This window comes from Larus michahellis, chromosome 2 (genome assembly GCF_964199755.1).
Source record: "Larus michahellis chromosome 2, bLarMic1.1, whole genome shotgun sequence".
Lineage (NCBI taxonomy): Eukaryota > Metazoa > Chordata > Aves > Charadriiformes > Laridae > Larus > Larus michahellis.
In genome coordinates this window covers 147,874,564-147,892,160 of record NC_133897.1, presented here as the reverse complement: position 1 = coordinate 147,892,160, position 17,597 = coordinate 147,874,564, and the positions used below count along the sequence as shown (strand labels likewise).

General features: G+C 38.9%; 1 protein-coding gene across 50 annotated transcripts in view; it reads right to left on the bottom strand.

Moving 5' to 3' along the window:
- RIMS2 (regulating synaptic membrane exocytosis 2) overlaps positions 1-17,597 on the bottom strand; it is a 503,494-nt gene that overhangs the window by 70,128 nt on the left and 415,769 nt on the right. For 37 of the 50 annotated variants that reach the window (XM_074577608.1, XM_074577599.1, XM_074577598.1 and 34 more), the window contains one exon: positions 10,888-11,060. The exons of the other annotated variants lie outside the window; for them this stretch is intronic. In XM_074577608.1, the coding sequence (XP_074433709.1) occupies positions 10,888-11,060 (173 nt within the window). The remainder of the gene's footprint in view (positions 1-10,887; positions 11,061-17,597) is intronic. 50 annotated transcript variants of the gene reach the window in all.

Below are 17,597 nucleotides of genomic sequence, written 5' to 3'. Positions count from 1 at the left end.
TGTTTTTTTTTTTTTAATTGGAACGAATTTCAAAATCGTCTGGGGTCAAGCCACTGCATTACTTACCAAACACTGCCACAACAAGTGAGTGATGCAGAAAAAACACTCTAACAGATAACTGTTTCCAAACACTAGCAGCTGAATTCTTCACAGAGCTTCAGAGACTTTTGATAAAAGTTCTCACCATCTCTGAGAGAATAATTGGCTATTTTTTATATAAAATTACAATTTATAACAGATTTTTAATTTATAGCAACTTTTAAATTTAAATTAACATTATAATAAAAATTATTCTACTAATCTTCATCTACTGTTGATAAATTTTCAAGTTTTCCTTTACAAAATTATGAAAAAGGTTTGTTACCCTGCTAACAGCAGTGAACCTTTGCAGAAATCCCTTCCTATGATACAGTGAACTAAACCAGCCATTTACTGTGTGTGAATTCAAAAGAAAGTTAGTGAGAAAACTAGCTGAGGTCCAAAAGTCTTGCATTAGTCAGCTGTCACATTAATTTGATGCTCATTTGTAAATACAAGCAGTCCATATGAACTCTGAAAGCTTGGCAATAAAGTAAGCACATTCCAAACAAAGACAGAGTCAGTTTTGAACAACATCCAAAGTCTCTGAGTTTAGAAAGCATCTTCTTTAACCCGGACCAGCAAAGAAGCAGTTGCATTTATAAAAGCCGGTAAACAACAAGCTTGCCAAATTAAAACCAATAGTGAGCAACCTAATTTAACTGAGAGTGTCTCTTACAAAATTGCACCTTGCATGTACCTAATCTGAAAGTTAAATGTTATGTGCTAATTCAAAAATACTGTTGAATTACAGTCATCCAACAGAGATGGAACAGAGGGGTCATTCTGTTCTCTGTATTAACACTGCTGACTGAGTCACAAGCTGTACTGCAGGCTTGCTTAGTGCTGCCCAGATTTGTTCCTTGAAGGGCTGAAAAGAGCTCTGTGAAATGAAAACCAAGCAGTGAATTGATAAACCAGACTCTAAATCCACTATGTGTCCCAGAACTAAAACCACCAGAGAAATAATACAAAATCAAGTCTGGAAAGTGAGAAAAATTTCAGACTTGAAGGCAGAAATTCACAAAAATATATAGAGATAAGAGATATCATGTATTGCCTCAGGGTAAGAGGAAACATGATTTATCATCTTTACTTGCTAAACTGAAATGAGCTATAAGGAAGATTTTCATATTTAGAAAACACATTGTCAGCTAGAAAACTCCGAAAGACAGACATGCAGAAACTGGATAGGATGTGCTCTGAGACTACACTAAGGGGAAAATAACATAATACACAGGGAAGAGCCAGATGACCTGAAAGGGCTTTATTTAAATACATTGCTGTAGTCAATATGAATTTCACTATAGCTGCATCTATACGTCGCTCATAAAACACTGCATGATTGATTAGCACTGTACACAACGTGGATATGCTCATGCTCCTTGTCCTGCTTATGTGAATGTGTGTGGCAGCGGGCAGCTGAAGAATAAAGCAACTCTGACGTTTCCTTCATTCCTTGTCATTTCAGGTTGCTTGGGGACTCCAAAAAATCAGGGTCAGAAAAGGCACTGCTAACATCTCACAAATCCATAGCATCTCTCTGAATTGATCTTCTGGGACTGAGTGCTAAATGGACACGAGCAAGAGATCTGAAGCCATAATTACCTCAACCAAGGAGACATTATCTGGGACATCATGATCTTGCCTGTCTGACTTCTGTCACTTTGACAAAATGACTTTGAGCCACTTTGGGCCTCTGGGGGGAATTAGAAAAGCATACAGAAAACTTAAGACCATCATAAAAAGAACAAGTTGTGAGGAAACTTGGCATACATCTTTCTGAACGCAAGTCTGCACACTTTGTTTTTCTGTCCTGGGGAGGACAGGTCTATGACCAGAACTCCCTGCTGAAGCAACGTGCACGTTGCACACATTTACCTTGGGCCTCCATAAGAATTGTGCTTGTGTTATGGCTGCAATCCAGGAAGCACCAGACTCCCAGTGGTGTTTGTATGGAAATACATAGACTTATTTCCTACTAGAGGCCACCTGATGACACATGTCCCATAAGGTAGCACCTTATGGACTTTATAGACTCAGTACGAACACCCTGCAGGTACAGTGGTAGTACTGGACCAAAACGTTCACGTGCTTGGTCTAATAATGTTAAAATCAGATAGATGGGCAATGTCAAACTGCTGGCGTATCATCTTATCATAGGTATTAAGTAAACAATAGTAGGACCAGCACTGGGCCCCTGACCCTTCATTAAAATATTGTACTTGCCAGAGGGGCCTGGCACTGTGTTTCAAAAGCACTGGCACAAAACCACTAACTATGTTTCAGAAATACTTTTATGAATTAACAAGAAGGAGTTTTATGTTTGCTTCTTAGAAGGCTAAGTGATAAGCTTATTAATTTTTTTTAATGAAGTACATTTAGAGGAATCAAAAAAGGAACTACATTAGTTTAACAGAGTATTTTCACTTTTCTATTAAAATAATACTGAGGTAAAAATAGTGAAAACATGCAGCGCTAACATACAGAAAACATACAGAACCACAGAATCATAATATTAAAGAAAGAAAAGTCTGATGGGCTTCAACATTCAATTCCTTGGTTTTGTAAGTGCCTGCCCCACGCTTAGTTGCTATTGCTATTCTTGTCCACAGACCTGTTGTGCTCAATCCTCTGCATATAAAGAGAAAAAAAGTCTGTCTATTGAAGAGCTTATGATTCAATCTAGTTTTAAATATCTTCAGAAAATGAGCCTTTTTTAACACACTTAAAAGTGCAAAACCTAATTTCAACATTTACCTTTGCTTCAAATCCTCATTTTAATTTGTCCCTTCATCCCTACTTCCCTGCATGTCTCCAGGGCTTTCCATCTGCACCTCTTTTTTTTTTTTTTTTTTTTAACTACTGATGCAGTGTTTTTAAAGAACCTTTAGTAACAGCAGTACATCAGCGCTTTCTGGATCACAGGTCAGAGCTGACTCAAGAGAGGCTGAAGCGCAGGCTGCATTTCACCGAGAGGGAAGCAGTTGCAACGATATTGTGTTGCTGTCAAAGAAGAAATGCCCCAGTTCCCTGCTTGGCACCACATATCAAAGCTGCAGACTGTTTCAAGTGAGATATTTTCACTGTTCACCAGTTAATAACGTGTGCTTTCAAATTCATTACTTTATTATTTCCCAGTGGATCAAAAATAAGTTTACTAGCTGAAAAGGAGTCTATACATCTTTTGCACTTACTCCAAAGTAACAGGAAAAAATGAGTCTCCAAGGGTCTGATAGATGGTGATGAATGACTTGGAAACAGGTGAATTTGCTAGATTTCTTAAATTATTTGTATTCTACTCTCAGTACAGATTTCACAACAAATATACGAATTCATACAATTCCTTTTGAACCATTGATATTTTATATCCTTTTCCATAATATTTTTTCAGAAGGCACAGAGAAATTTCTTCCGTTTGTCATCTGTGGAAGTATAAAAAATCAAATGGCCAAATTATTGACTGTGCGTGTTGCTACAGACCCAGCTGCTATATGAATTTACAGCTTTTGAAGGTTTGCCTCGATGTGGAATGCTGAAGTTAAAAAACTCACATCAAAAAGTAGTGGGTTTGAGTCTATGCCTCAAATGGGGCAAGAATTTGCTGTGAACTGCTAACGCAGCAGTTCCACACAACCCAATATTACTAATGAAATCTTACTGATAAAAAAGCTTCTCTTAGGTCCTTTGACTTCTGAGTCACAAACTGGCAATACGTAAGCATCTCTCTGCTGATCTAGTCAGAAGTACGCAGAAGAGCTATGTTAAGGGGACACAAAATGAAGTCGCTGGGTTTTGTTCAAGGACTGAGTCCATCCCGCCTGCCCCAGCTGCCTGAAAAACTAAACACTTTGCAGCTGAAAAGAGTTGGTGAACATTGTATTCCAACCTGCCATTCTCAGGAATCATCCGGATTCATCAGGAATCATCAGGAGCGGCAAGGTCACTTTGTTGTGATGTTAAAAAAAATGTTACACCAACATCTTGGGTTGAGAGCTGCAGGAAACTGCATGCTGACATGTTTTCCCTGAAAAATTACGGGAACATTGACATAGCTCGACCCAAGTTCTCTCCCCCCCCCCCGGCAGAAATTATGCTGGGTGAACCTTCTCTCTTTCTCTCTCTCTTGCTATCTGGGAGCACAGACTGCCTGTACTGCAATTTCGCTAAAGGATGGCTCATGCAGTGGGGACAGAGTCTCAGGCTACAGCTTTCCCCTACGAACATACGGCCTGTTTGGCTGGATAGATTAGGAACAATTAACTTCTTTCATCCAGTAGTGCGGTTGGAGAAATCATTATAATCACTCTGAGATTAGCTTTAAGAAACCAAACAGCCCATGCACATTGAAAATACATTCTTAATGCTTGTTATCCTTTGCACAGTTTTTGATGTTTTATCCGAATAAAGATTTTCAAAGAATGTTACTGGCTTTCACCCCTGTGAAGGAGCTTGCACAGACTGAATTGACATGCTTTTTCATCCAGCTTTGCAAAACACTACATTTAACTGATAATAGCTGCAATCACAGTGGAAGGCTCACAAAAACTGAAATACCAAGATTACAATACAATGAAAAACTAAGGAACAAATACTCATCAGGAATCAGTTTTAAGAACTACAAATTAAATTCTTTACAGATTTTTTTGACTGACACAAAAAAGAACTAGAAAGTGAATTTGAAACAAATCTTTATATCCAACAAGGGAAAGGGCACAGAGAGCACGAAGAACCATTAGGAAGAGAAAAAGTTTTCTATCTGAACAAATGCATTACTTAAAACTACACACTGCATTCTGTTTCTTGTATCTTCAAGTGCGTCTGCAAAATTACATCCCAGCTGACTTTTTCTACTACGAATTCTCCTTCCTTGATTGTGCCATCTTCCTACTTAATCAGCTCTATTTCTTCTACAGCCCTTTAGCATTCACTTCTTCACAAGGCATGTCATTGATTTCTTCCGATACATAGCAAAACATGACCAGTTCTTCTGTGACGTCTCTGCATTCTCCTCTTTATACACTTCTCTCCCCCCTTGCCTCTGTCATGGATGCAGAAATTTCTCACTAGATCTCTTCCTCAACTGTTTGATTTGCCTGAGTGATCGCATGCTCTCTTCTTATTTCCATTCCTCCCCTACCTCTTTTGTTATTCTTACCTCTAGCCACCCGCTCATCACTGGCTCTTTCCCCGAACCTTAGAAACATGCTTTAGCGTGCTCTTTTAGAAAGTAACACAGAACCCCTGGTCTTGCTCTCATCAGCTCTGCAACTACAGCCACATCTCCTTTTCCTTTTCATTTCTGAATTCATTGAACACATTTTTTTAAGTAAATCTCTTGAGTTCTTGTTTTCCAATTACATTTCAAACACTTCCCCAACAACTATCTTTTCCTTCTCCGATTCGGTTGAAACTACTCCTGCCAAAGTCTTTAATGATTTCAAAAGTTCACTGTTTTCTTCTTTGCTTTGCTACAATTAACCGTGCTCTAAAATGGTTACTTCCTTTAGTTCCCACAGTTTATCCACTCTCAATTTTTTCTCTCTAACATTTTGTTCAAAATGTGCCCTAGTAGATACTCATTTTCTGCCCACCCAGTTAACTGTGGTGGTCCCACAGGGCTATAGCATCGCCTCCTCTATTGCTGTCCTTCAAACATCATCCCTTCATCAACAGTATATCAAAGCATTATCCCCTCTGCAATAAAAACTCCCTCTTGTCTCCCCTCTCTCCTCCTGCCTACGCTACAATCACCAATCTCAACTCAGTGTCGTTAAACCCAGTATTTCCCTCCAAGACCTCTTTTCTGCTTCTTTTCCTGACCATGTGGATCATGTGTATCATTCAGAACTGCTATTGGGGCAGGCCTTTTGATTCAGGCTTCATATTAGGTCCACTTTTTTGTGATTTGTGCATGCTTTCTATTTCACACCTCCACCTTCTCTGTCCACCCACACAGCCAATTGTTTTGTCCACTCTCTCACCATTTCAGATGCCAGCTGCTGCGGTGCTTTTATCCCACCCTGGTAATTTACCTACCCTAACCCCTTCCCAGGATAGCGTAGGAAAGACAAGTTTCATAACCTTTAAATTTGGCTGTGTCATGTAAGAAGCTATACTCTCTTTTATCCAGTTGTAAATAATGCATCTTTATTTTCTAGTATTGTAGCCGTTGTTCCTTATCACATTTATTTTCTCGTATTCAAGACTGAAAGATCAGCTTCTGCTGCTCATCTGACCTGCCCCATCATCCACTTGATATATTTTTAGCAAGCACCTGGTGTTATTTTCTCATTGTCTCTAATGCTTGAAGAGCTCTCCAGAAACATTCACAAAACTATCTTATTTTCTTTCTTCAAATCTCCTTAGTACTCTCTGTTGTCGAAATGTCCCCAACCCAGTGCTGTAACTATCTCCTGTCATGTGGAACACTTCTTAATTCTCCTTTGTTTCCCCCTCTGGACTCATGTCACGTCATGATTTAGACTCTGTATGTTTGGAACAGAGGTTGTATTTTTCTTCTGTGTTTCAACAGTGTGTAGCACAGTGAAATCCTGCTGTGTGATTGCAATTGCTGTGTATTCATATGATAAAATGAAACTATTGTGACTATCAGAATCAATGCTTAGGATTGATATTTAGAAAAATATTAAGGAAGGTTCAGATTTAGAGTAGTCTTAAACAGATTTCCTGCAATAAAATTATGAATGCTCACACATTAGATTGAAGAGGACTTTTTTGTTCCTGATATCATCAGAGAATCGTAATAAGAAATAATGTCAGGGAACTGTACATAACGAATCCTTAAAAATTACAACAGGGAAGCTTGATCCACACTTTCTGTTTACTAACATGTATTGCCAAGAAAGAACACAATTATGTTTTCCCTGTAGGTCAACCATATGCCAAGGGTTAGTTTTACAAGGTTTAATGAAGGCAAAATCTGATGCTGCAGCTATTTCTGCCAAAAAAGACTTCTTGATTTATTTTGCTCCAATGCTCCAAAAGCTAATGCATTTTATTGCGCTGAGGCACTCTTTCAAATACACATGGGATGAATCCATGATGGATATCTGTCTTCACAGTCATTTAAATTACACTGAACCCACCTATGATCTCAGCAGATTGAAGCCCTTAGTGTGACTATTACCATTACTCACAAAGTATATAAGCACAGTGACATCAAGAGGTATGATGTATCCTTAATGAGCTAATTTTTGATGGTAGAGTGACTGAGAGAAGCCCCTACATTCCAGATTGCCCAGAGGAAAGGTGACTGCTGTTCAACTAAAGATGCACCTCTGAAGTAAAAATGTATGTTGAGAATTCCCATCTGCAATATAGCTTTTCTTGATGCCCAAGATCTCAAGAACTAGATGATCATTTACTACCATTCCGTGTTGGCTGAACTGGCTGCTTTGGTTCTGTTGGGTCTCTCAAATACCTATTGACATGTTTAATTATTAAGTGATGCTTTGGTGATGGTGTAATATTGGTAGTGGGTCTGAAACATTTTTTGGAAAGCTGAAGTTGTTAACTTTTATTATAAGCATTTTATAAATTGCCAGGTATAAGGTATCATATAAATTGCCAAACAAGCAAGTGGGAGGCACTGAATTTACAACAATGCTTAGGACTGATCCTGCCTTTGGATTTGTCCACTAAATATACAAGTCATATTTCGGTATGTTAATGACACACAACTACATGTGTACATAAATGTATGCATATACCTATATCTGTACATAGTGATCAATCTGTGCTTTTCAGTTTGCTTCTTACCCTAGAAGAATCTTTAGACAATACTAAAAAGATGAGCATTTATTGTGCCATGGGAAAGGAAGGTGGAAACAGAGAAACTTTCCTTTTTATTCACAATTTACATACTAAAAGTGGTCAGAATGGTCAAAGTGAGCAAATAATACTAGGTGATTTCCATGTTGGTAGCCAAAATCCAACATAAACAAAAGTCTCTGCACAACAGTCGCCTAGTAATATCTTGTTTCTCTATCAAGTAGGGACCCCTGACTTGTGCTGCTTCTTCCTGAAGGCAGAGAGCAGCTCACGAGCGGAGGAACAAGCTGGCATGGGGAACATGAAGCTGTTTCTCGAAGAGGACCTCATTTTTTGTGAAGGACAGCATTTTCGCTGGAAACTAACCTGAGTGAAAGCTGGAAACCAGGAAGGGTCATGCTTTTTGAGAGGCAGGACTTCCAGATCCATTAAAGTGGGAACTTAGTGGGAACCAGGAGAGAAAAAGGTCTTTAAAACATCCTTTCCCACACTACCATCTAGCAGTCCCTGCAATATATATGCCAAGGCAATCTTAAAGACAGCTGTTTCTAAACAATAGCTTTTGCTAAATTCTAAAATGCATTCACATGAGTGAAGGAATGATGGCACTTAATGTACAAAAGCAGTAATATGGCTACATTGGCCCATACCACCCCAGACTGAACACTAGGCATTTTGATTCTCTCTTTGTATTACCTTTGCTTTGTGCATGTTCCCGTGTGTGTGTATGTACAGGCATGTACGCAGGTAAGTTTGTAGCAAAGGAAGAAAGTGGACTGTGATAGAGTGCTCTGTGCTTACCCCAATATATATATGGGCACAGTTTTACAGCTGTAAGTTATCTATAGGTAGTGCACACTTAGCAGGTTAAAAGAAAGTAATTTTTTCTGATATTTTCTTGGGTAGGTGAGAAGGGGTTCAAGTATATTCAGCAAACCTCAAACACATTTTTTGCTAATGAAAAAAGAAGGAATATTGTATTTCTCAGAATGCAAATTACAGGGATTTTGCAATAGAAAATGTCACTCATTCACATTAAAAGTCATGGTTCAAAGGGAATTGTGGTAAAATGTATAAATCTAGAATATTATCTGATAAAAACAGAGACAATTGTGCTGAAATGTTTCTGGACACAATACAGCAGCAGAGGTACCTGACCCCTCCACAATACAGCAACTCACGACAGTTATTCATATAGGACAAGAAAAAAAGGGAAGACTCTGCTTTTCCACGTTGATTGCCGATCAATATGCATATTTATCAGCCTACACAAAGAGGATTAATAAAAAATAAATCCAAATTCTCTTCTCTAGTACTACCACAAATGAAAGTAAAGATGGTTTTGATACTGATATCACTCAACAAAAGATTTTTCCCTGAAATAATAATTCAAGCAGGGAATATCACGAGGAATCTTACAATTTCTATTGTTTATTATAGTCAAATACAAACTCTAGTCTAAACCAATTTAAAAAATAATATGCTGTAGTTGCATGCATAATAATGCGTCAAGTTAGTGTGCTGCATCATTTGGTATGCAGAACAAGTTCACTGAAGCTCAAAGTGAAACTTGCTTAAAAATGAAAGCATCATGATTGAAAGCAAAAAAAAAGCTGCAGAGAACATAGATAATAAGCAAAGCTAAGCAAAGGGGAAAAAAAAGGGAAGACAAGTAGGGTCCTGGTAGAGGGGGAAGAAGAATAGAAAGAAGAAATATAGAAACAGAAGTATATTTTACCTGTCATCCTCTTTCCCTTCCTCAGCTTGGTCTTCTTGAGCTTTTTCATCCTGCCCTGATCCTTTGATTTCCTCCTTATCACAGTTCTCTGACACCTCTTGCCCTTCCCCTTTTTCATTACTTTCTTGCTCCTTTGCTTTCTCCTCCTCCTCCTCCTCCTCTTTTTCTTCCTCCTCCGGAAATACTCCATCTTGTTCATCCCCTTCCAGCCCTCCCTCTTTTTTTCCCTCCATATCCCTTGTCCTTCTGAAGTCAACAAAAATTGAAAAAGGCATGCAAAAGGAAAACAGAAAAGAATAAATAAAGTTAAGGTCATGGAGAGGAGCATGCATGAACTCACAAGAAAGGAAATGTAAAGGAAATGAAATAAAAACTAAAAGATGGAAACAGTCATAATTAAACCATGCTGGCTAAGGCTCCAGCCTACACTAGATAACATTAGGGCGTTTTCTTAGAACAGTAGCTAACTTCCTCTTCGAATAAAAGTTGCATTGCAACACATCACATTTAGAAATGTATACATAACTGCATGACAGAAACCGTGTGGTCCAAACAACGCTCATATAAGCAGATGTTTAAAGCATCTTTTCAAATGCACCATTTCTCTCAAGAGGACAAATTTCTGAGAATTGCTGAGAGATGCAGGTGGGTTACACTTTCCAAAAAATGATCTTTCATTTTTTGGATGAAAATGATCTTTTCATTTTTCAATGCTCCTCTGAGTGTGCACAGGGCACAGGCAAAGTGAGGTGCTGTGTTTTGCTCACAGATACACTATCCGCTTGTTGAAGAGCAATTCAACGGTTACACGCCTACAGTTAAATTGGGCTAGTGTAAGTATTAAATTGAGTTGGTCTGTGTAAGTACTAAATAAGGCTTCTATAAAAGTCCAGCAGCTGTAGTTTAAAAGGAAATTAAGATGCCTCTGACATTGCCGGCACACATTTTCAAGATAAACTGTCTTTTCAGCCATATTAAGTATTTTACAAAATGGTTTTCATAAAGTGCAAATCTAAGTGTGCCTAATGCTTGCTGACAGCATATGTTTGTTATTTTAGTGTATGTTAGCACAATCCAAGATGACAAAACTTGGCTAAAAACAAATACCGTGAAGACTTCAAAAAGCATTAGGTTAAGAAGACATTTAAACCAGTATTTTGCAAATTCCCTGTGAATTTCAACCTAGGTAAAATATTAATTTGAAATACAGTTATTGACAAACGTTCGGTTATGTAAATTGCACTGCTATGGCTGGTGCTACGGCTCCTCCCGCTCACCTGATTTTCTTGTTTCCTCTTGGCCGCTCTGACTGGACGGACATGTAGCTTGTGCTGCTGAAACGTGAAGCGCTGCTTGTCCGTGACACAGCGGAGACGTCACTGACGTCGCTGTCTGAAGACTTATTGGATACATTGTCTGAGCCTCGCTGATGATCCCGTCCTGACCGATACTGTAAGAGGAGAGGGACGAAGATACAGATGTTGTCAATGACATTACCACAAATCAGCTACGGAGCTGGTCCCTGATGCTATCTAAACTGCCTTTGTCACCAGACTGCCTGAATTTTTATAACAAAATTTTAAGATGATACAGAATACAAGTTATGTCTTGGTTCATATTAACTTTACTCTGCTTTGCTACCTGGTTCAAGTTATCAGCTCCCCAGCTTCATCCATAGAGTGACTTGTACAAAACTTCCAGCTCTTCCACAGCTTTCACAAGCTTTAGTAGAGGCATCTAAACCATCACAAAATATTCTTACCACAACTGTTTCACCAGTGCATGAAAGCAAAGCAGACAGACTTAGTGACTTGCCCATGATTACTGAGCTCATGAAAGATTGAACAGGAGACAGAATGTGCTTCAGGCTATCTATAGCCTATCTATATATATATATCTCTCTCTATGTCTCTTTTGGGCCCTAGCCTATTTACAAAATCTTCTGGTTGACAAATGTTAACTTTTTTTTTTTTTTTTTAAAGTGAATAGACAGATGAAATTATCAAACCAAAAGACAAAGCAATGTTGTGGCTGTGCAAACCAACCCCACATCTTGCTGGACCACTGGGCTGCGAAGTCTGAAAGGATGGGACAAGACTAGAGATAATTTGTACCTGACCATGTACATACACCTCAGAAACGAAAAAATTACAATAGTATTTGAGCTTGTTAACAGTATACCCCAAACACAGAACTGGCAGGTGACTGGTGACCAGCAGTAAGCCCATACAACATAAAGCAGTGTTGTGCAGAGGTATTCAAGTTAGAGCTAAAGAAAACATTAGGGCTATTTGTTCTTGTTACACCAGTTAGCTTTACATTAGTGCTAAGTCTGTGCCACTCTGCATTGCACTACGTGCAGATACAATAAATAGCAAACAGATGTTTTCCCCCCTCCTCTTCATACACAGACATTTCTGTCCATGCAGAAATCTGATGGGTTACTACTGATAATCTTTTCAGAAAAACAGTATTGCAAAATGAACTGCCAATGATCGACAGTTTTGCTGACATGGAAAGAAGACAATATGGAAAGATGTGAAGGGCAGCACACACAGGACTGAAAGAAAACAATGGGAGAAAATAATCAGCATAATACATCAGTGGCTTGTTGAACTCTTGGGGGACAAAACATTGGACTCAGCTACCTGAAGAATATCATAATGCAGACCTGTGCAGTCCTGCAGAAGAGAAAGGTGTCCAGGTTTGGCTACCAAATTTGTCCTTTTTTTATAGTTTTAAAGTAACTGTCGTTCATGAAGTACACAGATCATTTGCTTCTGTTCTCTTGCAAGAAATAAGTTAACACTGGGAAATATCTTGAGACACTGTGCAGTGTCTAAATAGCATCTCAGAATAGCATTTGAGTGCCTATTTACCATAAACAAATCTTACATTTAGAAATAATAGGTTATTTTGCCTGTTTTCAGAGAGGGAGATGAAATAAAGATAAGAAAGGCCAAGCACAGCCTGAACTGCAGGCTTACCTAAACTGGTGGCACAAGGCACAGCAGGGTTCCTGAGCTGTACCGATTTACAGTATTTGTGTTCATTGACAAACCGCTCAAGCCCTCCCCAGCCTTTAAGTTCCAGAGTGCACTTAGCCGGCCATAAACTCACAGAGTATCTCTGTGATTACAACTTTTAAATGTTGTAATATTTACTGACTCTTTTTATTGATGCCATTAATATTTTTGCTTGATAAAGAAGACAGTAGATATTATTATCGATATATTCATTTGGCAACATAAAAACAATAATTAAACAGCTGTCCTGATTATCAGAGATAATAGAAAATTATACCAGAATAAAATAATTGTTCTTTTGCAGCAACTCCTTTTAAAAGCACAACTACTCAGCCCTTTGGAGAATAAAAAAAAAAAAAAGCAATGCCCAGTGAAACGCGTATATATTGAGTCCTGTCTATTCAGTTCCACCCACCTAACCCTCCCTAGAATAATTCTGCACTGAAGTCAAAGGTATGATTGTAGTTGGTGTTGATGTAGCCTAAAACTACCAAGACTGGGATGTACAGCCTGGTGTACTGGGCTACCACCAAGCCCTGTAGAAGGGGCAAAGCAGAGCTGCCCTCTGGCCTTCGGCATTTGCCGAGGCTCCCCAGCAGATGTACTTGCCATGGCCAACCCTGTGCTGCCAAGGCCACGCTGCTACAGGCTCCCAGCAGAGCTGATGCACAGCTGTATGAACAGCTGCCGCATGGAGAGTGGCTACTGACCTCAGGGCAGACACATCGCTGGCACTGCAGACCTAACATGGCTATCCTGCCAGGAAATTACATAGACCATAGTGTCAGATGTAAACCATTGATGGAATTGTTAATTACATTCCAATTAAGGGATAGATAATTACTTGTAGCGATTCACAGAATCACAGACCTCAACCTGCGGATCCCACACTGAGCTTGCCAAGCAGTCCATGGAAATGAGCCCTTCTAAATTAAATACATGCAAGCAACATGAAGCGGCAAATGGTATCAGCATTGCACAAAGTTATTCTAGACGCATTCTGCAGCACACTGTAAGTTTCAAAAACCTATGGTTTTGATTTTGCCTGTTTCACTTCCACACCTGGAGAACAACATTTCTTAAGATACGTTTTTCGTAGCAATGTGCTGTATATAACAAATCAGACATTTTCATTAACAAAACAACCTTACTGTGTGGAGTTTTTTTAAAGCTAATGCAATAGTAATAATCTAGTCATATACAGTGAAGACTGAGAATTGCTATGGCAAGAAAAGCAACTTAAAGGTAAAACATTTTGGAAATATAATGTGAAAAAAGATCATCAGATCGTTACCTTGTGTCTTTTTTCTCAGCTGTATGTAAGGGTACTTCCCATCAAACATTTTCAATTGGGTTAGACGGCACAGAAATATTATTTGACCCATGCTATTTCAGGATGTTTTAAATAGGGAAAGATAATTGATCCTTTCATTAAATCTGAATGTCTTAAGATACAATATTTGTCTTTAGAAGTTTTATTTACACATGTCTTGAGTTACAGTCTCAGCATCTGCTAGCTGCCTACCAAAGTAACATCTAGAAACTGAAACTAAATTGTCTTTCTTGCTGGACAAAGCTGAGACACCTCATATTCATCCAATAACTCTGCTCCAAATTACTCTTTATTCTACTGCTAAGGCCTACTTTTGACCTTATATCTGACTTAATTTTGTTTAGGAAATGGATTATAATAGTAAGTGTATTGCATGTTAGTGTTTCAGTAACTGCAGCACAGAAGACAAAAGGAAACATGCTGCTTGTCTGACAGAAGCCACGCTGGCATTTCAGTTTTAGAATTGTTTCTTAAATTGCAATTTAAGGCAGTTTCTGAAGTTCCCCTTTGCTCTCTGCCTCAAAAGTAAAAAGGCACTTCCATTGTGCGAATATTGATTTTTAAAAAATATTCAGTTCTTTCATGTCATATACTCTGACTGTAAAATGCAAGCATTTTTGCATAGTTTTGCACTGTTCTTTCTTCAGTTTTTGTGTGGCTAAAGTTGCCCCAAGGCATTCCATCTTCATACGTTTCATACGCTTCCTTCTTTCCTTCCTCCAAATTTCATTTTCTTTTTTTTTCTAAATGTCACCACCTGTATGATAAGATCAACTATTAGACTGAAAAGGTCATCATTAACCGAGTGCCATCCACCCATTACATCTGAAACGCTGCTCGCGTTTCCCGTCCCTCTCCACTGCTGTCCCTGTGCCGTGCTGGAGGAGTTTGCACCGTCTGAATGCACCCTGCTGGGTAACTGCAGCCCCCGTGGCCCGATCCTGGCTGCAGCACGGCCACAGGTTTTGATCATCACACCCAGCAGCTACCCTGTTTGCTCCAGTTTCCCTCAGAAGAGAACACGAGGACAGCAGGGGAACCACATGCGCAGTGACAGCTGCCCTGGTTTGGACAATCAGGAGGTCCGGCCTGCGGTGAAATGTACCTGCCTACTACGCAGGTTAATTAAATAGTTTCTTTAATTTTTTTCTTTATTTTTTATTTTTTAAATAACAGCCACGGCAGTAGGAAAATTGTCTCCTGACTTTTCCCATGTTGGAAATATATGTATTTTATTGGAAAAAGGTTAAAATTTCGTTTCCAACTCAATCAAGACTCATATAATATAGGCAGCATTATGGACCCATAAAGCAGGAAGAGTACTCAGCTTCTTCAAGCTGCTTCAACAATAGGAAGTTTGCTGCAAGCAGAGGGACTGATTAAAAGTCACTTTTGCATTTTTAATATTAAGATGATTTTTTCTTGTTTTGCTGTGTTGAAGCATGGGATAAATTTCATTATTACAGATTCTATCAAACAAGTGTTAAAGTTTCTAAAAGCCCTTTCCTCTGCATTGGTAAAATTAGCTGGAGATCCTAACGAAATGACAGGTTTGTGCCAATACCTTGTAACTGCAGTAGATTACTTTCCTGTTGTGATGAATTCAAGATTATTAAAGCTGAAAAACAAATACCTCTGTTCTGCTCCGCTTCCTAATACAACCACCTCTGCAAACATTTTGACCTCTTTGTGAACTACCACTATATGACTGACAGACCACATAGAGCTACAACTGCTCTGACACTTCTTTCTCAAAAGAAATTGTTTTGGAACTTCTAATTCAAAGGGATTTTAAGTGTGTTTCATATTGCTTTAATCTATTGTTACCAGTCTTCCATCTTGGACTATGCAATCACGCAGTTGTCCAGGCAATTGAAATTGTCAGTGATTTCCAACCATCTTCTATTTTATTATCTTTTTTTTTTCTTTTTTATAGCCTACTAATCCATTTTTATTTGCTAGCATTTACATAGGAACATGCAAATCTGGTCAATGTTTTTATGATCAAAATGTTGGGAAGATGTTTCAGACAATTGTCCATTGTGCTACTACAAGAAGATTAAAGAACCATTCTGGACTGTTTCAATAGTTCTTTGCCTTGCTGACAAAAGCTCTCGAGCAGCCAGAGCACAGCAATTGTATGAAATGTTCTGTAATTTCAACTGTAGCTTTCGGTGCAAGTTCACAACCTCTAAAGGCATTGCAGATTTTAGTTACCACAGATCATTTTAATGAATGTTATTGGATTGTTTGATTCTTTCTAAAACATTTGTTAATGGCTGCCTAATGAAGTCTGCCATTAAACATAAAATCAAATACTTACTAATATTTACTAACAGCAGCACTACATTTATATAAAGCAAAAGATTCTAAGTCATTTTTACAAAATACCATACACAAATGAATACACAGAGAGAATATATGTTTATCTCTAGCTTGCATACAGACGAACCCAAGATGAAGGCGATGATGAAGCTGCCCTTGCGTATATTCGTACTTAGCCAACTCAATAATCTGTGCTTACATTTATCACTCCTGTCAGGCTCCATCAAGGCAACTGAGGTACAGCTAGCCAGGTCAGCCTCTGCCAGCCCTGCTTCAGCTATCAGCTGCACATGGCATCCATCAGCCCCTTGGGAGATTTAAGGATTGACCAGGGAGATGAAGTCTTGCGCTGCTCTGCTATTAGGTATATAATAAGCTCCACAGCTGCCTTGGGCTTCACAATATGGAGCTGCAACCAGTTCTAGCTCAGACTCATTCCTGGCTGCTGATCCTGACTTCTGCTTTGTAGTCCTGGATCCTATACTATCTTCCTCCTTTTTATTCCTAATTCTTGGATCCTGCTTTCTTAGCCCTGCATTTGGCTTCTTATGAGTCCCGTTGGCAGTGTTCCAACCCTGTTCTCCCTTCAGCCAGTTCTTGCTTTGCATTAGGCACCCCTTGATCTCCTGACTCTGGCCCTACTGTGCCTCTCTTGGCACTCTTGTCTTGCAGTAGCATAAAAGAGAGAGCTACACATGGTGTTGCTACTTCTGAGCAGTACAGTGCCTGAGCCAGTAAATCTGGCTGCATGTACAGTGGTTCCCTGTACATCCATTCCTTACTCCCATTCCTTATCCAACATCATTTTTTCCCATTATTCAGAAAATTCCAATCTACTTCTACCTTGCATAAAAAGAACTGACTGTAACCTGATTTGCTAACCCACCTTCTAAACCATCCCAATTTCCAATAAAGTTAGGCCCCGAACTGAAACATGCTGGTAAAAAAGAACATCCATATTTCTATTGAACATGTGAAAAAAAACCTACTTCAGAAGTTCTCACATCTTTCCCTTAGTGGTTTAGTGCCATCCATTTATCGATTTCAGTAACCAGTGCTGATGTATACAGTTTTTACAGTCTTTACAAAGGAGCTCCTAAGGCCCGAATTCCCTATGGGACTAAGTCATGTTGCAAACAGCATCCCACTGCTAAATTAGTAAATGAAAACTGAACAATGAAAAAGATCACACAAGTCAGCAGTGGGCCCTGGCAGCAAAGAAAGGCAGCCTTGGTTGTACTGACTGGAACATAACCAGTAAATCAAGGAGACGGATTAGTACCCTTTACTCAGTATTCATTAG